The 21,817-nt window shown below is 32.7% G+C and overlaps 2 protein-coding genes across 2 annotated transcripts; one reads left to right on the forward strand and one right to left on the reverse strand.

Moving 5' to 3' along the window:
• Positions 1 to 12,978: 12,978 nt before the first annotated feature.
• Positions 12,979 to 13,458, forward strand: LOC133308589 (probable calcium-binding protein CML15). Its single transcript, XM_061509227.1, has one exon. The coding sequence runs from the start codon at positions 12,979 to 12,981 to the stop codon at positions 13,456 to 13,458; it is 480 nt and encodes a 159-aa protein (XP_061365211.1).
• Positions 13,459 to 14,560: 1,102 nt separating this feature from the next.
• Positions 14,561 to 21,269, reverse strand: LOC133308562 (putative phospholipid-transporting ATPase 9). Its single transcript, XM_061509193.1, has 12 exons — positions 21,195 to 21,269; positions 20,475 to 20,994; positions 18,727 to 20,048; positions 18,503 to 18,613; positions 17,801 to 18,077; positions 17,439 to 17,527; positions 17,243 to 17,351; positions 16,697 to 16,906; positions 16,276 to 16,401; positions 16,029 to 16,127; positions 15,673 to 15,864; positions 14,561 to 15,547 (listed from the first exon to the last, which is right to left on the reverse strand). The coding sequence occupies exons 2-12, from the start codon at positions 20,865 to 20,867 to the stop codon at positions 14,867 to 14,869; spliced, it is 3,609 nt and encodes a 1,202-aa protein (XP_061365177.1). The 5' UTR covers positions 20,868 to 20,994; positions 21,195 to 21,269; the 3' UTR covers positions 14,561 to 14,866.
• Positions 21,270 to 21,817: the final 548 nt, after the last annotated feature.

Below are 21,817 nucleotides of genomic sequence, written 5' to 3' on the forward strand. Positions count from 1 at the left end.
TAGAGATTTTGCATTTGGTCGTTGCTTAAAAAAATGATGTTTCACTTTAATTTTTTATATAAAAAAATATGCATGGACTGAGTTCACAAAAATCGACCGAGTCATCGATTTTGACAAAATTCTACCGAGTCAACCCGGTTCTCAACAATCTAACGTATTATCGATCCGTTGATTAACTCGAACCTGTTAGGTCACCGGTTCACTAGTTTTGGATCAACCCGGCCGGATCGAATCAGGTTTAAATTAACACTGCTACTTACTTCTCTCCTTCACAAATTTATTTATATATAAATTATTGGCATTCAAATTTTCTCTGCATTATAATATATTAGCATTGACATTTTCTTTGCATTATAATAAATATAGAATTATTCGCATTGATTTTTATTTTATTCCTTCAAGCAAATTTTCTTTTTTTTTGGTTTTCCAAGGTATCCTCCGACCGACAGTCGAAGACTAATCCTTTCGAGGTGGGAGATCACATTAAGTGGATAAACCTCTCCCAACAAAGCCTTCTCCATACACATCCTTCAAGCAATTTAATCATTGGGAAAAACATTGCTTTTTTTATTTAGTATAACCTAAACAACTTTGACAACTTGTGTGATATATATGGGGATATTGTGATACTGTGACAACCAATTTTTATGTCTATTCTACCTACTCTTTTCTTACAAGCAAGATCAGAATCTTAACTAATCTTCGCATTTTCTCACTCATCTAAAGATTTTAATCTAATGGTGTTAGAAAAGAATAGATAGAGTCGACATGAAAATATGTAGACACGATATCATATCTCATATATATATATATATATATATATATTCACATGTGCAATGGCAAAGCCACGTTGGGGTAAGGGGCCTTGGCCCAGGCTAAATTTCAAAAATTAGCCACGGTTTCAACATGGCTAATTTGCAAGCTTATTTTCAAAACATTAGCTACGTTTAGTGTGGCTAAATAATCGTGGCCCTGACCAAATTTTTTTGGCCCGGGCTGGGTTGCTACGTTGGCTCCGCCATTGCACATGGGTCTCACATATTTTTATATATGTGTAAGAAATAATTTTATCTTATATAATATAACAAACATTATATTTTATATATATGTTTTTTTTTAAAAAAAAAAACTTAAATTTCATGAAAGTTGATCAGAGGAGTCCGGCCCTAAGAAAACACGCCAATTTGTTCCATCATAAATTCATAATTCTAGATCCCCTAGATTATCAAGAACACTAATGCTCCATAAAAACCCGTAATCAGCACGCTTCACTAATCACTTAAACATTCTGATGCATTTAATTGTTTGGTTGGTGGACAAGATAGGCATAAATTAGCTGTGAAGGCAGTTTAGTCCAAATGTCATTCATATTTTCTTTTTATGCATGCTTTGTTTTTATTCCCACTAAAAACGGAAAAGACATATATAGAGAAGCTGTTTACTACACTTACTGACATAATGAATCTATTAAAAAACTTCTTTGGATACCACTGTGCGTCAGTTTCAAGTTCCCCTCATTATCGCCATCTTATAAACAACAAAAGGCCATTGTCATGCAATTTGGCATCTTATAATGGTCATTTTCTTTGGTAGCCACGCTATGACTAGAGCAGCCACCACAACCACAAATCCATATATCCTTAAAAAAATTGAGTCCTTGTTATTTTCATCCTCACAATGATCACTGCCTTGGACTTATTGCCATAGCAGACACGAATAGCGTGCGCCAAGTCATGTCCATCATAATATATTTACGGAAATATAAAGGCCTAAAGTCCTAAACCACTACTTTTTTTTTCTCAATAAATTAAGTAGATGGGTTATGATGTAGTAAAAGTGATTGTGTAATGTTAAAGAGATTCGTTTTGCCTGCCGTAATTTTTTTTCTTCCTTTTTTCTTTTTTCTTCAAAAAGTGTGGGCCCCACAAAATATTGTGTGTGTAGGAAAGTTTGTTGTGTGATGTTAAATGACAAATGCAAACCCCTAAGAAATAAATGGAAGTGAAATTCGAATAGTTTAAATGAGATTATACATTTAAATTTTAGTATTATCATTTTAAAAAGGGAAAAGTATTTGTCCTTTTAAATGACACAACTTTACATCCTTTAAAATGACACCCACTTTTTCCTTAAAAATAATATAGGAAAGACTTCAAACACTCATTTCTTTCTTCGTCAATACGCCAGGAGTTAAAAGATCCGAGTTCAAAGGCATCTATAAATTCCTTGTCTTAGCAACTTAAAAGTTACCTTCATCATGAATTTTTGCGTGTCTTTACCCTTGTAACTCAATTAGCAACACAAGACGAGTAGAATGAGAAACGAACATTGGTTAGAAAAAAATAGTTAAAAGTGAGATTTTATGTAAAAATGAAAAGAAAATAAAGAATCTTATAACGTAAAATCATAAGGTAAAAAAAATTATAAAGACATTGATAAAAACATTTTGATAAAAAAAATCATTAAAACGTAAAAATGCAATAATAAATCAAGATTTTAATTATTATGGGTTTGAATCCTGTCAAATATATCTTTGGATTGATACGAGAAACTTTAACTATGACTAAATAGTTGGCTCAAGTAGTTAAAGCTTATTAAAATATCTGGGAGCCGACTCTACTCAAAAAGATAGTTAGAGTCAGTTTAAAAGAAAAAAAAAGAAAAATTTCTTACATTTTGCGATAATAGCAGATATACTAGAAAACGAATTCCCGTTCGAATTGTGGTTTAAATTTAATCAATTATAGTACAATTATATACATTTGTTTTTATTTGAATGTTATGGTAATTGTCCTATATGCATGAGGAATGAAAAGAATCAAATTATACCAGTAGGCAGTAGGTCTAAAAATTCTTATATTCATTACTAATAATGATGCCACATGCATCTAATACAAAAAACATCCCATACCCGTTGTTAGTCGTTATCTAATTGTTGTAAATATAAATAACTAATTTCAATAAATTATATCCGTTAAATATAAAAAAATTCAACCACTAATAATAAGTCTAAAACTATTTAGGCTTATACTGCATAAGTTAATCCCTCTCCAAAAAGAATCTATACCACTACCACCCTATATTCAAAATATTATTAGATGCAAAACATTAAACAAATAATTTTATTTTATTTTTTTGCCAAAATAAATTAACATTGTCATCTCCGTATACGAGTGATTCCTGTAACTTTTAATTACCCTTGAATCTTAAAAAACATGGCATGAATTGTCAAATGTTTCTAACTCCGTAGCACTACCATGATGGAATGAAAGTGGGACACTACACAATACTATTCAGTACATGGCAACATAGTTACTAGAGAGAAGAGAATATGAGCATGGAATATTAAGTAGAGCGTGAGAAAATTTCGGATCAGGGAATACGAAACAAGGAATGAAACGTCCGAATATCCAGGGATTGATGACGCTTCCCTAGATTATTATTCTACTTGCTCAATATGTACACACAGAATCCAAATTTGTGCTAACATCATAAACCAAATTGCCTTATCCGATCCTGCTTTACTTCGATTTCGTTCGACATATATAAAGGAATTATATACCAGATTCCCTTAAAACATCAGATAGATGATTCTCCTGCAAGTTGGACTCCCTTTAAGAGTACCTTTATTGACTTTCACGCAGCCAAGACCTAGGATACAGTAGTAAAATTAGATAGCGTGCAGCCTACCACTTGAAAAAAACCTACATTCCAAATATCCTTTTTCCATTACAGGAAAGAAACAGGAAGAAATTTCTTGAGCAAAATGACATAATTAGAGTAATGCAGTCCCTTAAGCTTCTTCAGAAAGCTCCACAACAAAGTAAAGAATCTACGAAATTTCTAAAATGAATGTTACATAACATGTGAAACCAGTATTTAGGGCATCAGAGTAATGGAAAGAAACATAATAACCATTTTAAGTATCTCATCCACACACTCCAATCAACCAATACAGAAGTTCTTTCAAGAGTGAACAGTCCAGTCATGTCAATTAGTGACAATCACAACAAACTAGTGTTACAGTTTATCACCATAAATTATGCCATGAACACTTAAGTCACTGGGGACTAAAATTTCACAAGAGTGCATTAAAATCCACCCCTTCAATTGTAATGCCACCAAAATGATGTATTAACAACACAAGAAAAATTATATTACTTCTTCACAAAAACAAAATGAAAAACATGTAATAAACCAAATTAGCTGTTATAAAAAGAAAGACATCATCAACGAGCAAGAATATCATTTCTGAAAACAAAGGTGGAAGATTTAAGGCTTGACGGGAGCATTCCTATTTGGAGCAAACAGGGTTGGTACAGCATAAAAAAGGAACAGCCATGAAAGAATAAGCTTGCATGCAAAGACACTTCAATCTCGTAAAGACTTTGTTTAGACTGGTTAATCTTAAGAAGACAAAAAACGCCATCGCAAAATATCCCTAAAAAAATTCCATAATTGCAGTAATAGACAATGAAGCATTCTGTTTAATATAATTAATGTTCCCTTCATAACAGCATCATCGCAAATTGGAACATTGGAAGCTGAACACTAAAGGCATTCTTATTAGCAAATTAGCAATACCATAACATATCTACTATGAAAAAGAGCAACAGAAGAGATGGAAAATTATAACCCAATCACAAGTAAGCTATATAACAAACAGAAGCACCTAGGTTTAAATATTAGCTAGAAAAAAAAAATTCAAGAAATGCTGATACAGAGAATTCCTGGATGCTATGCAGACACAAAAACAAGAGGAAACATATAACCACTATTAAAATTTAAAATTAAAATTATGTTGATTCTGAATAATTTGTGGGGAAACAGAAGAGAAAAAGAGGCAAAGTGAGCGCTGGATGCAGAGGTTTATCGATCGATTCTTGCTTTGTGTTCTTCCACAACCAAATTCAGGAAGAGATCGATGAACCGCTGCCTCCAGTGACTCCACACCCCTCCCCTCAAAATAAATAAATAAATAAATAAAACACAGCCTTGTAATCTTTTCTTTTTCTTGTTCTTGCTTTCGATTGAGAAATTGGAGACAGAAAAAATGCAAAAGGCGGATACTAAAAGCAGGAAACACGATTCAATGATAAAGAAAAATATAGATCTGAACAAAAAAAGAAAGCAGAGGCAGTTTCTCTTTCATCACAATCCACGCATACAAGAACGAAAAAAAAAACTGAAAATATTAACCTAAGCAATAAGTAGAAATAATAAAACAATAATCTGATGAAGGGAAAAGAGAGAGAAGGGGGTTGAATATATGTGATATGAACAAGGAATCTATGGAATCACCATTGCTGCAAGTGGGTATCGTTCTCTCTCTCTCTCTCTCTCTATTTGTTGTGAGTCATGGATCCACAGTGGCTTTTCAACTATCAAGGCCAATCATTTTGGATTTTCTGTTTGTTTTTATCGTAGCAAGCTAGCACTTCATTTACTATTTCGCCCCTGCTTTCCAGACTCAAATAATGCCCTTTGTTTCGGACCTATCAAAAACGAAAACAATAAATTCAGAAAAATTAAAAAAATATAATTATCGAATAAATCGAGTGAAAAATGCTAACGTGTCTTCCGGAAAAGGTTGTAAATTGACCGGTCCCTTTTTTTTTTTTTTAATTCTCGCTTTTCTTTATTTTTCGATTTTTGAATGTAACTTGAGTTTAATTGATTGGTGATAAATATGAGAATCATCGTTTCATATTTTATTTTATTTTAATAAAATAAAACACATATATCTTTTACTAGAGGTAATTTTGTTTAAGTTGGAAATAATCCTATTAGGATTGGGTCAGCTTTCCAAAAAAAAAAATAGACTTGAACCTAAAATTTTATTTAAAAAAATCAAGTATGTAACGTTTGAATCAATTTCTTTTGCCCTTTCATATTTTATTTAACTTGATTAATTTATTCATTCGAGACAATTTCAACAATTAACAAAATAGATTAAAGATGAATAAAAATAAGAAAGAGAAATAATTAGCTGTAAATTTATTTGTGAATGAAAAATAATTATATCAATAAAAAATATATTCTAATTAATTATTAAAATTTTAAAAATTAATAATTAAACATAGAAATATTGTAAACAAATCTTTGTTTTTAACTTGGGCCTTTTTTATTAAAAAGCATTTTTCAAGTATTAATAAATAAACCGGACTCAAAGTTTTATATTGCTAGTAAAAACATTTTTGGAGAGATATTTTAGGATCTGTTTGTTGCACTTAATAAGAAAGATAAGATATAGGGGAATCTTCTTTAATTTGAAGCCAAGAAATTTGAGACACCCATCAATTAATCAAACATGAAACCCTGTTGGGTGTTACACAACGAAACCACTGAGGCATAGAGGCTACCGAAAAGCTTTGTTGAGTGAGGAAGAGCTGTTTCCAGTTAAGAGCTCGTCTTCGTCGTTGTCGTCACCCAATTCTTCTTGATGCCCTTTCGCAGACCTAGCCATCTTCTTCTCCGGATGCAAAATTTTTCTCGAGAGTATCCAAACAGAAAAGAAACGCGAAAGGAAAAAATAGATTGGACTCAATAATATATATGGCCCGAATATAAATTGAACTGACTCAATTTATTTTTGAAGATTTCACAATTCACTACTCGCTCAAGCTAACTCCAAAAAAAAAAAAAATAGAAAATAGAAAGTGACCACATATCCATTTTATGTGGGTAATTAACCTCGGGACAACTATCAAATTACCACATCTTTCGCAAAAATATTAATTGAATATCATGTTCTGTAAAAAATATTTCAAAATAGTATGTCACATAACTTGCTAGAACACCTGGCAAGTAGGTGTGGACACGTGATGCGGTTACATGTGTGTATAAAATAATTTAAATTAATATAGACTGAATTAAACTAAAATTATTAACAAACATAATTACATTTAATTCATTAATCCTCCTAAATTAAATTACATTACTTAACGGTTCAAAAAAAAATTAACATAACTTAAATTAAATTAATTAACACTCTTAAAATAATTAATTAGTAATTATAAAATAATTTAAATTAATATAGACTGACTTAAACTAAATTTTTTTAACAAACAAAAATTTCATTTAATTCATTAACACTCCTTAATTAAATTAAATTACTTAATAGTTCAAAAAAATATCATAACTTAAACTAAATTAAATTAAATTAATTAACACTCCTAAAAATAATAAATTAACAGTTATAAAATAATTTAAATTAATATAGACTGAAATAAACTAAAATAATTAATTTAAATTATTTTATAACTATTAATTAATTATTTTTAGGAGAGTTAATTAATTTTCTTTAATTTAGTTTAAGTTATGTTAAAATTTTTTGAACCATTAAGTAATTTATTTAATTAAGGAGTGTTAATAAATTAAACCTAATTTATGTTTGTTAATAATTTTTGTTTAATTCAATCTATATTAATTTAAATTATTTTATGACACACACGTAACATGTTATGCTGCATAGCGCATTTGTTACGTGTCAGAAAAGCTGACTAAATATACTATGTTGTATAGCATGTTTGCCACGCATCAAAAAATTGACTAAATATACTATGCTACGTAATATGTTTGACGCCACATAATCTCACAACATGCCATTTTTTTGAGAAAAAAATTGGATAGGATTGGTATTCACGTATTTTTTTGCGAAAAGTGTGTCACTTTGGTCTTATCCCATTAACTTCCATCTGTAAACAATTTTACATTATAATTTGGGTGAAAATTACAACCTATTTTCGTTTACAACATCTTACAATCATATCTTAACCGTTAATTTCCGTCAATCGACGGTTAAGATTTTCGCAAATCAAATTTAATAATTAAATTCACAATAAATGATAACTGTTGATTGGCAGAAATCAACGGTTAAGATATGGTGGTAAGAGATTGTAAACGAAAATAGGTCGTAAGTATAACCTTCTCCCATAATTTATAACAGTTTTAGCCCTTTATGATTAACCAAAATCTCCCAGACAAACACAACTACATGCGATGTTCTGTTTCATGGATAAAGTTAACAGCTCACTTGTCGGTTGTCACTGCAGAAGGGGTTACTCATTCTAGACAATATAAATATAATGATGTGTGTGTGTGTTGGGGGGTTTACATTTTTGAGTCTTGGTTAAGGAATCTGATAATCAAAGTCCAAAGATAACGACAGGGTTAGCTTCAGAGTTTAGAGTATTCCATGTAGTAAAAAAAAAGGATAAAGAAAAAAGATCAAATCACGTTCAAATGCAGTGAATGTGTGAGTGACTCACTTTGAAGTTTTTAACCGAGGTATCAAAGCCTTTTTATGATAAAAGGAGAACTCTACTTTCCGCTAAGCCAATTCACAATGCACAATGAAGTAAGACATGCATGCATGTAAAACTGCAAAGTAGACCAATATAAAAGTGGAGTCTCTGCTTCCTTTTATCACTTTCCACGTTGTTTTCCACTCATTTCAAGCTTTCACACCCCGCTAAGGAAGCTAATTAAACATGTTATCTTAACCACCATGTCCCTTTATATATGCTATCTAACATCGATGTTTATAATAGATTGATAATAATAACATGCCATTATGAGTAACCCAGAAGCTGTTCCAAGCTCTAGTTCATGGCAATCCTCTGGATCTATTGGTCCATTCTTTGCTGTGATGTCAGTGCTTATGGTTCTCTCTGTCCTTTCTTGCTATTTGGGTCGCAGGTGGAATCGAAAGGCAACAACTCCATTGGAGATTATCAAAGGCAGGGGCTACTTTGGGTGGATAAAGCGCATGTGTAGTACTGAGTGTATTGCCAAAGATGTTGAAGTTGGGGGCGTTGGAGCGAAGGTAATGGTTTGTGACCAATTAGAGATAAATGATTGTAATGTCAAAGATGGTGAGATTGGTCAACAAAACCCAACCCAGGTTTGATGTGGGAATCTATATAGCTAGCTAGTCCACACATTCTAGGCAATTTAATTTTAACCATATATCTATATGTCAGCTATATTAATTATTGTATACTGTAAGATAACGGTTCAAATAAATATGGATTTTTGTGGGATGGTATTAGGGATAGATTATTCTACCTATTATTTTTTTTCTGTCTACCTTTGCTTACCACTCTCCCGTACCTTTAGATCAGAATCTTAATTAATATTTATCTTTCTCTCTCTTCTTTAGATTCTGATTTAACGGTATCGGAGAGTGATAGACAAAGATCTAACGATATCGGAGAGTGGTAAGCAAAGATCTAACGGCATTGAAGAGTAAGATAAACAGAAAAAAATGATAAGAAAAATAACCTATGACATGTTATTATCACTTAGGTGGATATATCTAACTTTGCTAACTCCAGTTGCATTTGTACGCTTCTTTTACTGAATAAGTTTAAATAGAAAATGGTCTCATCGGTAAGAATAGGTGAGTCATTTAGGAGAATAACTTATCATGTTGTATGATAAGTTTTCTCTCTTCCTCCGTAGAAAAGAAAATGGAGAGAGAAAGTAAAATGAGAAAAGAGAAAATAAAATATGCAGACTCCACTTCTCATATGTGTCTGTAGGAAAGTTAAACTTTTTTCCTATAACATGATACATATATAATCCCATTTAGATATATACCAACAATAACAATAATGCCTTTAAATGCTTCCAATAAGTAGTCCGAAAATTTGTCTTTTCTTATTTCTTCCCTGTCTCGTGAATAGGGGTATGCAAAAAAACTAGTGCACTTATCTTATCCTTGATCCGACCTTGATCTGACCCATTATTAGCTATATTTTTTGAACTGGTTCAAATACTGACCCACTTTTATTTGGGCCAGTTTTAGACCTGACTTGTTTTAATATTGACTCATTGACCCAAAACATGACACATACCCATTATGTGAAAAAAATAAAAAAATCACAACTACATTAAAAGAAAAGTTTTAACGTAAAATAATTACGTTAAAATTTTTTACGAAAAATATTTCCATAAAATATTTTCGCAAACATTTTTTACGAAAAATATTTTCATCAAAAATTTTTGTAAAAAAATTTGACGGAATATTTTTTTTGTCAAATTTTTTTACAGAATCTAAATTTCGTCAAAATATTTCACAAAAATTCTTTACACATTTCAAATTTCGGCGGAAGTTTTCGACAAAAAATTTTTTGTTAAACTTTTTGACAAAAAAAAATTTCGTTGAAATTTTTACCGAAACACATTTCTATCGAAAATTTTCGACTAAATATTTTCGTCAAGTTTTTTGATAAAAAATATTTCCATCAAAAAAATTTACGGAACACATTTCAATAAAAAATTTTCGTAAAATTTTTTGACAAAAATATTATGTCAAAATTCTTTAGAGAATCTAAATTTCGTCGAAATTTTCGAATGAAACATTTCCTTCAAAACAATTTCCATCGAAAATTTCGACGAAACACATTTTCCTCAAAAAATTTCATCAAAATTCGTTACAGATTTCAAATTTCGGCGAAAGTTTTTAACGAAAAAACTTTTGTTAAATTTTTCGACAAAAAAAAATAATTCGTCGAAATTTTTAGCGAAACACATTTCCATAAAAAAATTTCAACTAAATATTTCCGTCAAATTTTTTGATAAAAAATATTTCCATCAAAATTTTCAACGGAATACATCTCTGTAAAAAAATTTCGTAAATTTTTTTGACAAAAAGTATTTCGATAAAAAATTTTGACGGAAAAAATATTCTGTCAAAATTCTTTAGAAAATCTAAATTTCGTCGAAAGTTTCGAATGAAACATTTCTCTCGAAACAATTTCCGCTGAAATTTTCGTCAGAACACATTCCCATCTAAATTTTGAACGAAAAACATTCCATCAAAATTTTTGACAGAATTCTTTTTTCGGTTAAAACATTTGATGGAAGAAATCATTTTCGTCAAAACTTTTAACGGAAACTAAATTTTGATAGAAAATTTATTTTTGTAAAAATTTTCTTTAGAGAAAAAATTTCGTTGCTTTTCGACAAAAAGTATTCCGACAAAAAAATAATTTTGTGACGAAATTTTTCTTCTCATGCAACGTAGATATTTCGACGAAATTTTGTGAGGAAACCAAGTCAAAAACGGGTTAGGTCAAATTTGACCCAGATCAGAAATCAAGTCAGACCCAGATCAGAAACCAAGTCAGGTCAGATCCGACTCGATTCTGAATTAGTTCAACAAAATTCAAACCAAGTCAAACCTGACTTGGATCAAATTAAAGCGAGTCGAGTGATCAAAATACCTGATCTATAAAAAACAAGTTGGATCGAGTCGGACAAAAACCTAACCCTACCTGACCCGTTCACAGCCCTACCCGTGAAGGTGATGGCTGAGAACAAGATATAACCATCGCTTTCTCACAAAAAAAGAAGAAGATGAAATTAAGAATAGCAATTTCACTACAAGAAAAAAATTTATTTGTGAAATTTTTTTATGAAATTTCGTCACAAATTTCTAATTCGCAAGTTTATTTGTGACGAAATTTAATTAGTTGTGTCAAAAATTATCATTTGTGACAAAATTTATGACAAAATTTTTCGTCACAAATAAACTTTTTTCTTGTAGTGTTTGTTTCGTTGTATCTGGAGTCTGGACTCTGAACTACTTGGTGTTTTGTGAAAGAACATTAGTATTATCTTATCTCTGTCTTCGTACATGATGTACCTTCCTTCCTACAATAATTGTGGAGATTTCAATGAATGATCCGTTACTAACAAAAAATCGAGTATGAAGACAAAGCCACCTTGATTTAGCTGTAGCCTATGGCCGATAGGGAGAGAGCATCACATGGTTGATGACTGATGAAGTGTCATGAGTTGTGTCGCTTTCATACAATATTGTAGTACAACTATTTAATATTCATTACTCGGTCAACCCCGAAACTAAATTACAGAAGACCTAATTAACAGGAACTTCTAGCACACTCTTCTTACGGTTTGAAATCTTCTTACCATTTTATGTGATACTTAATATCAATTCTATATTATGATACAATTTGTTTCATGTAACACATAAAAAAAATTTAATGAGTGTGACCCGTTAAGACAAAGAGAGAAACATATTTTATTTTATTTTTTTGATAACATTAAGGGCGAAACCCCAAACATATTTCTTTTTAATACTACATAAACGTTTTTGTTAGTCATTAATTTGAATTTTTTTTTCCTCCATCTATATATATACAAGCTAAGCCCAAGGCCCAAAAAACGGAAACGCTACTGGCAATCAAGCACATTTTTTCGTAAAACAAAATTGTCAATAATCCCTTGAAGATTAAATGACGATATATTAGACGACCATTACGATTTGATTAGCATATTATAACGGTTCATCTGATCATATCAATTGAAATGGATTAGCAAATTAAAACTGCCAACTCATGACGTTTGTTGGCTAATACAATCCAATATGAATTTCAGTAAGCCAATTTAATAAAGTTGACCTCTGTGTACATTCTTCCAAATTGTCTACAATGGAATTTGAAAATCTCCAATATACATTGTCAAAACTTACATTTTTTACTCTCTTTTTTTTAATGGGTTTAATGTTTCTAAGTTATTTACATTCGTTCCCAAAACGATAAAATGATTATTACTAATGTTAATCATTACCCTTTTAAAATCGTAAAATGATCCCAAAATCACGAGGATACCAATTACCATGATTAAATTAGTACTAAGAATCTAAGACGACAATGCCTGTGAGTTTCCTAGAAGGCACACACACAAAAAAACCTCTTCAGTGTAACCCTATGCATATTATATAATCTTATTACCTGTCTTTATACGCGCTTTCAGTTCCCACACACTACCCCTAAAATAAGCCACACCTCCTCCTCCCTCTCCTCCTTCTCTTCCCAGCACATTAGTAATTCCTTTCTTTGCATTGCAAATTTGCTAATTACAAGTACATTTTCTTTTTGGTGTGTGCATATTGTGCTCATACATTGTTGCTCATTATTATTTTGTACATTATATTGATACCACAATATGTCAAAGCTTCAAGTTCAACAACTGAATCAATTAAGGGAGATCTTTGCTCGATTTGACATGGACTCAGATGGTAGCCTAACCATGTTAGAGCTAGCAGCACTTCTTCGGTCACTGGGACTAAAACCCTCAGGTGACCAAATCCAAGTGCTATTAGCCAACATGGACTCAAATGGCAATGGCACTGTGGAGTTTGATGAATTGGTTAAGACCATATTGCCTGAAATGAATTCTCAGGTATTGGTGAATCAAGAACAGCTCCTAGGTGTCTTCAAGTGCTTTGATCGTGATGGTAATGGTTATATATCAGCAGCAGAGTTGGCTGGTGCAATGGCTAAAATGGGTCAACCCCTCACATATAAAGAGCTCACTGAGATGATCAAAGAGGCTGATACAGATGGTGATGGTGTTATTAGTTTCAATGAGTTTGCCACCATAATGGCTCGCTCTGCCACTGATTTCTTAGGCCTTGATTTATGATGACAGGAAATTAGAGTGCAGAAAACATATTCATTTTAGTAACTTGTAGATTCTTTTGTTTTTCCTTGTTTAGTTGGATATGTAGCATGTACTAGAATGATTTGGTTTTATATTGAATTGTTAGAAGAGTAAATTAGCTATTAATGTGCACATATCCTATTGAGTTACAGTTTTAGGTTACATGTCCCTGTATTTTTCTTTTCAATATAAAACTTGATTGCATTTGAATCCTTTCCTACATGATGGTCGATCCTTGATGTTACCCATTCCTGATAGGAAATTTAAAACTAATAGTCCCACTTTTCATAATACACGAGAAGAAGTTGAATTATTTGATGTAATTATATACAAGCATATTCCAATAAAGCAGTTTTTCTTTTAGGGGGGGGGGGGGGGGGGGGGCAACATGTTAAGTAAGCCTTGTTTCAATTCAGATTGGTTGTGTACAAAAGATCTCCAGAAGAAAGATAAAAAGAGCCTATTCTGCATTTGACATCAGTGTCACAATTTATCAGCTTATGTTAATAGAACTATTCCTACTGTTTATTCTTCTTCTTATCTGGTCACGGCCTGTTAGGAATATTTGAAGTCCTTATTAATAGAAGTTTGTTTTGCTTTTACTTTAGTACATAGAAATTATCAGAAGTTGAATATTAACAAACTTTTGCATGTGGGGCACTTTGTCAAATGCAGAAAAAAGATCTCCAGAAGAAAGGGGGAAAAAAAAGAGAGCCTATTTTGCATTTGACATCAGTGTCACAATTTAACAGCTTATTTTAATAGAACTAATCCTACTGTATCTAGTGGTTGGAGTATTAGCTCTATAAAAAAGGAGCATATTATTGAGTAAATGTACCGATTTGAAAATAAATAAAAGTATTCTATTTCTCATCCTTCTCTTCCTTTATCTAAGAGCCTTAATGTATGACAAAGCTTACCTCGTTTCAAATTCTTACCTCGATTTTGGCCCTTTATAAAGCCAGAAGATCCTCTGTGCCTTAGAACTTATAAGATTTTCTGTAATAGTACTTGGCCAATGATGGCAAGGCAAACATAAGCAGAAGATTACGAAGTAAGCAGGAACTGAGATAAGAGCCGATTAGGAATTATTGATTTTTAACTAGCAAAGTTCTCACAAAGACAAGCTAGGATCAAATGCCACTAGACTTGTACCATGAAAGAATGAATCAAAATAAACAGATTATTCTTCTATCCTACAATGAATCATATAGTAACATACATTGTTGACCATAACCTTCTCTCTGATCTTGAAGCAGCCAGATTTTATCATTAGTATGTACAAACAGAAGAAGGTTGTAACCTATGAAAAAATTAGAACCTATGTTTTGACAAATGAATTTTACATCCAATAGGGGAAAAGAACACAAAATCAAAAAAACCTTTCTGGTTATCGGTTCCTAGATATCCCATCAAAAGCTACGGATGCTTCAGAACGTTTGGATGCTTCAAATCTTTTGGATGCCTCGAAACGTTTGGATGCTTCCAAACGAGCTGTGAATCCAACTGTTGTGTGTCTTATTGATCTTTGCCTTACCACATTGCAGTATTCTGGATCACTTGTGCTCCCCTCGTTTCTTATCCACTGTATCATCTGATGATACATAGGGAAGAAACGCATTTGGATGGAAGCATAGGTGAAATATGGAAGGAGGGAAGCAATAAGAACAAGCAAAGTGATGAACCAGTAAGATGGGGCTGGTGCACAAGCTTCAATGAAGACCTTATATGCAGTTGTTGAGAAGCTGGAGCTCATGGCTCCATATGCTAGGAGGAATATATACCAGAATAGAATGCTTCCCCATATGAATATATGTTGTATATAAGTGAAGTAACTTATAGATAATGCCATTTGACAATTCACCACCCACACAACACAAGTGTACATGGTAGCACCAAAAACTTCCAACTCAACAGCTTGCCCACCTTCACGAAATGCTTGATGCTCCATAGCACGAATGCAAAAGAAGAATATAATGGCAGAAGTCAAAACCCCATTGAACGCCCAACCAAGGATTCTTTTCCAGCTAAATAGGATATTTTGCACACCTTCTTGATATAATAATGGAAACTGAAAAAAATGAACAGAAATGAAAGATTTCATGAGAAGAAAACAATCAGGTGGTCTATATTCTCTCGAGGAAACTAAATTTCAAACTGTTTTTCATCACAAAGCTACTGAGTTTGAAGGCCTACCTTGAGACATAATTTAGAAGAGACATCCTGGTCAAACACTCCCAAAGCAATTACAGGAAGCGAAGTGAAGAATACATTATATAAAGACATGAACCAATCATTGTATGCAGGTTGCCCTGAGAATGAGGCATACATCTCAAAGAAGAATAGAGTGAAGCCGAAGGCAATATTCTTGTAAAAGAAGTAGCAGATCTGCCAAACAAAAAGTGAAGTTTGTTACAAACTAAGAATAGTTTTATTTTTAATCTTAGTTGCACTTAAACTTTGCAATAAGTCACAGATAAGTATAAATATATGTAAAATGGAAAATCTTATAATATTATCTATAACATGTGAAGAGAAGACAAGATTATTACCATTGAAGAGATCCTTCTGTAACACCAATGTCCATGCACAAGAAGTAAGCGCTCTAGAAACCGAAATTGGGCAATTGCGATATCACTCGACATAACTGCCTGAAAGTTTTAATGAAGAAAAGAAGTAAGAAATCAAGACACAAAAAAAAATAAAAACAAAACAAATTCAAGATCATAATTACAGAAAGACTAGAGAGCAAAAAAAAGAAAAAAGAAAGAAACTATAGGCAGGATAATGTAGATTTACCTGCATTCCTTCGACACCACTGATACCAATCCCAATGTCTGCTTCTTGGAGCATTCCAACATCATTTGCCCCATCTCCAATAGCTAGAGTTGTACTACCAGTTCTTGACTTAACCAGTCTTGTAACCTGCATTATTATGATAGAAGTCCTTTAGAGACTGAGCATGTGGAAATCACCAAAGGAGGAGACTATGATTTTCTCTTTAGCATATTAATTTTGCAGTAAACGTCTCTTTGCCACATTGGCCATCATAAAATTCAAGAAAAAAAAGAATTTACTTTCATTTAATTTCAAGTAAGACACTAAGTCTAGCTGTAACATAATAATAATAAAAGAAAATTTTGTGCAATCTGAACTTTTATATATAAAGAAAGAAAGGACGAATACATAGATGGATAACAAAGTAACAAGGAAAACTTACAAGTGCCTTCTGCTTGGGAGATGAACGACAGCATATAACAGATGCACAGCCAATGGCAAGTTCAAGAAACAAGTCCTTTACATCATCTTCTAGTGCATAAGTAAGAGACTTCCCATCAATGATCAGAGCTAACGCCTCAAAGTTTTCATCTGATGTAGAAAGTAAAGCCTTTGCCTCCCTTATTTGACGAAGAACACTAGCCTTAATTGCCTGAAGAATGAGAAAGATTCCATCAAAATCAAGTTAATTCGAAGCAAGACTATCAACACATATTAAGCAATAAAAACACCAAGAGAACCTCTCTCGTGCAACATGCTATCTAATTGATACGTGTTGTACATGGGCTAGAACTGCTATATATTCAGTTTTGTTAGTCCCTCTCCCTAATGCAGTTTAATTCATATATGTGGTACATGGGCTACAAGTTCTGTTTTGCAAGTCCTTGCTGTAACTCTGTAAAATCTTAATCTCATGACATCCAAAAAGGCCACTAATATCAATTTTAATGCCTCTTGACAGAAATTAAGGGTCAAAGTTAAGGTTTACCGCTTCCGCAGCAGACTTGTCCTCCATTTTCTCTAGTGATTTATTTTCTGGAGTATCCGAGTTAATTATAATTTGTTTCATTCCCTGTCTGAGTAAACTACAAGCAAATCTGCAGCCAAAGAGAAATTACCAAATCAGTGACATCATATTATGACTACATACAATTTAAAAATTTATAGATAATCTTTGAACTTACCCAATATTAATTGCTGTCTCCATTTTATCCCCAGTCAAAACCCATAGCTTGATCCCAGCCTGTGCTAGCTTGTCAATGCATTCAGGAACCTGTACAACACGAACTGATTCATAAGAACACAAGATATAGAACTGTTGTCATAAGTTCTTATGATAGAATAAGGCAATGCTAATTTCCAAATACACAAATAATTACTTGAAAAAGTGAAAAGGTACTAGCTCTGCTGATTAGTATAGTATTTTCAAGTATCGGATCACATAATTGTAATAGGTAGTAAGGTACCATGAACACTCTAGCATAAAAAGAGAGCAAGCCCTTGTTTCCCTTTGCTTTCAGAAAGAAAAACAGTATTTATAACATACCCCATCTTGTAGTTTGTCTTCAACGGCAGTAGCACCTAGAAGAATTAAATCCTTCTCAATATTTTCTAGTATTTCCTCTACAATCTGCTCCTGGTCTGCACTCACTAAGTTCTTGGCCTCTGTTAACTCTTTATTAAATTTATTGTACTCTTCCTCCTGAAGTTCACGATATGCAAGTATCAAGGTCCTCAGACCAGAATCAGCATATTCACTAATGTGCTGCTTAGTCTTCTCTTCAAACTCCCTTCCATTCTTTGCAACTCGTTCAAACATGACACTGATTGCGAAAGCCAAAAAGAAACACAATTTAATATTTTGAACTTCTAAAACAAATCGAATGATGCTCAACAGGTCAAGGGACTTAGTAGAACATAGTCAGAAATTGAGATGTACTGACAATACTTAATTATGATTGGAAAGGCATCTCAAAAGGCAATGTGAAAAAAACATGGGTTGTTTGCTTCACAAAGGAAACTAGTATTGCCCTTATCAAATATAGGATCATAGGATATTGGCAAGGAACTAATTAGGGAGAATTAGAATGTTCAAATTGCCGCCTTAAAACTTAATACAACTCTTTTGAACAAAAAAGTTTGCAACTAAATATTGAGAATAGACTTCTCTAGAGAAAAATATGCGTACAAGGTACCACATTTAATCCTTAATATGTAAGATTTAAGAGTAAAGCACAATATTACAGACCTGTCAGCGCCTTTGCTTAGTAGTAGTAGTTTCCCCTCCTCATCTCTTACAATTACAGACATCCTCTTTCTTGCACTACTAAACTCTAATATATTTAAAAGTTTGTAGGACCTGCAAAAGTGAAATTATATGCTGCTTTTAATACATAACACAAGTTTAAGTTGCAGATATCTATACAAGACAGTAGATAATTAAGCCTTCATATACAAGAACGATAAACTGACCTTTTGGTTTTGTTGCCTGTTCTGGGGTCTAATTCATGCAGTGAAATAGTTGTATGTGTCCGTTCATAAAATTCAAACCCAAGTTCTCTGGCTGCAATCACAAAAGCTGCCTCATCTGGTGATTCAGCTTCATATGAAACCTTACCAGTTTCCTCATCAACTTCAGGCACTGCAGTATGGCATACAGCCAGCAACCTTAGGGAGTTTTGGATTACATTGGCATTGGGTTGTCTGACCCAATTTCCGTTCATGATCCTTTCGTCCATAAAGTTAAACCCTTTAATGGATGACTTTGGTTGAACAAACTTTGCTTTGTTGAATTCAACTTTTCTCCCAGATAGAGCTCTCTCAACTTCTGTAACTCCTCGTCCATAAGCAGTCCCAGCAATAGAACATTTGATAAATTCCATAGAATTGCAAGTCAAAGTTCCTGTTTTATCTGAAAGTATGGTATCAACTTGGCCAAGTTCTTCATTCAAATTTGATGTACGAGCACGTGCTGGCTTGTCAGTTTCCTCATAATACATTTGCACATCCTGGTTGATGAAAATGCTTTGAAGAACTTTCACAATTTCAATGGAGACATACAAGGAAATTGGAATCAAGTAACCATACAACATAAGTGCCGTCAAGAAATGCAGGATTGCTGCAACTGCTGCTTTATTTGGGTCATAGTAAATTGTGGTATCATCAGGTCTAAGGTACCATCTCTTCATTCTTCCATTTTTAATGTCCTTCTTTGTTGAAATTCCAAATAATATGGACCCAATGAAAGAAATCAAAATAAGGACAAAGAACAGACAGTAGATAATCTTATCCATTCGTTTCTCAATTTTGCTTCTCTTGGATGGAGGATCTGTTGAATTCTGCATAACCTTTGTATCATGACCAGTAAAGATTACCACACCATAGATAAAATCTGTGTTCCTCAGCTTAGAGTCCCTAAGCAGTAGCTGCTGAGGTGCAAGAGGATACTGTTGATCCTCAAGCTCAAGACTTCCTTTAAAGGTGTACAAATTTGCATTTGGATCTTCACATATAATAACAGCCTTGAAATTTTGAAAGCTTGAGTCTTCTTGCAACTTTGAAGTTCCTTCCAGCGCTTGTTTTAGTTTAAGATTTGTTTCTCCATCAAGGTTCATGGTCTCAACATAGCAAATAGCATCGTCATAGTTTGATGAAAGTAAGATGAGATCAGCAGGAAAAAATTCATCTTTTTCCACCTTCACTATGTCTCCAACTTTCAAATCCCTCCATTTAGAATTGTCAAAAACACCACCTCCACGATGTACTTTAACTTTTCTGTTATTCATCTCTATATCCTGTTGAAATTATAAAACAATATCATTGACCTAGGAATAATCAAGAGTAACAGAATAAGTAATCAAGTAAGGGGGTTTACTTTTAAGGAAAGAACTAAGTTTACTAACACCAACACAACACTATTAACTATTTTTCTAAGAATTTTCTGCACATGCTAAGATGAAAAAAGACATCTAAACAATACACTCCTAATATTCCTAAAATGAGTTTAGTGAAGAAACCACTTTGCCCCTCAAAGTTTCCTTACCCTTATCAGAGATTTCCAAACCAATTATTAAAGGTTATATTCAATACATCTGTAAAGCAATACTTTAGCAATGTTCTAGTCTGGTGATAATGCAATGAAAATATGGAGCAAAAATGCTTATATTTCATAACTTTTTCTATCACAATTTACATAAGAGAAAACCATAACAACACATTACCTGTTTTTTGCGCCTAAAATCCTCAATGAACTCTTTGGCCATAGTAGCAGCAATAACAACCACTAGAGGAAAAACATTGCTGACAGCTGAGTAAGGAGAGACCGGAAGGAAAGACAAAACTCCAACCACTAGGAAGTAAAAATTGGCAACCCTCCTGAATTGCTCAAACAAGGACTTGGGGAGGAACGTGGCCCATGTATACTTAGTAGTTCTGACATAATTGTCACCATAATTCAGAAGACTCGTCATAGCACGTTCTGGGTCATTGCAATAGACTTTCCTTGAGAATCCAGGGCCTCCTATAAGTGAATGTTCATCTTTCATGGAAGCTTTCCCACACGAGAATGCATGGATTCTGCCAAAGTGGTGCTTCCTCCTTCTTCCCCCAGCCATTTCTCCAATATACAGAAAGCTTACAAACTTATATGATTCACTTTAATGATCCTCAAAAACCAGATTCAGCCCAAAACTTCTCACACAAAGAAAACCAATGGAATGGAACCAACCCAAAAACCAACTTCTGCTATACAAAAAGAAAGAGATTTATGCACAGTGAGAAATATTGAACTCTTAAACCATAAAATATATGCTTTTTTTTTTTTTAGTTTTTCTGTTCTGTACAAGAAAGATGTATAGACCCAGAAATGAAAAAAAGACACATTCCCTTCCTAGAGCTGAAAGGTATAACTTTTATATGAAACTGTGGAGAAACAAGGCAACCTTTGATTGAGTTAGAAGCTGAAATCTGACTGCCACCCCAGTTTGACTCTTCTTGGTTAACAAGACTTTTCAACGTGCATATGGGAATGGATCTTTCTCTTTCCCTTCAGTACTCCTTTTTGAAGTTTCCACTAATCTAACAAAGTAATATTTTTCTGATATTATTATTATTTTCTTGAGGAATATTATACATAATAAGTATGAAACATTGAAAATGTTGTAGAAAATTAAAAAAGGACCATTTCATTACATGACAAAACATGTTCATAATTTCGAATGTCGTTTTCAACTAAAACAGCTTCCTAGCAATTTAATGAAACTCAATCTAAATGCCAACTGTAAAATAAAATACTGAGGCGCAAGCCACGGCCTCTAGAAAGTCCGTTTTCTAGAAAACAAGGCATAGAATAGTTCTTTAGATTTGGAATGAAATATTTTAAGAATTAATTTAATTAACAAATAAAATAAATTGTAATAAAAATTTATTTGATTTTAATTGTTTTTTAATTTTAGCTGTATATACATAGAATTGGATCAAATACAGTAAATTAATTTTATAGTTTGAGTTAATATTTTCCCCTTAATGATTGATTTATTAAGTCACTTAACATATTTAAATCGAG

The sequence above is a fragment of the Gastrolobium bilobum genome, unplaced genomic scaffold (genome assembly GCF_033153095.1).
Source record: "Gastrolobium bilobum isolate Gb01-03AN ecotype WA unplaced genomic scaffold, APGP_CSIRO_Gbil_v1 utg18308, whole genome shotgun sequence".
In the NCBI taxonomy this organism is placed as follows: domain Eukaryota; kingdom Viridiplantae; phylum Streptophyta; class Magnoliopsida; order Fabales; family Fabaceae; genus Gastrolobium; species Gastrolobium bilobum.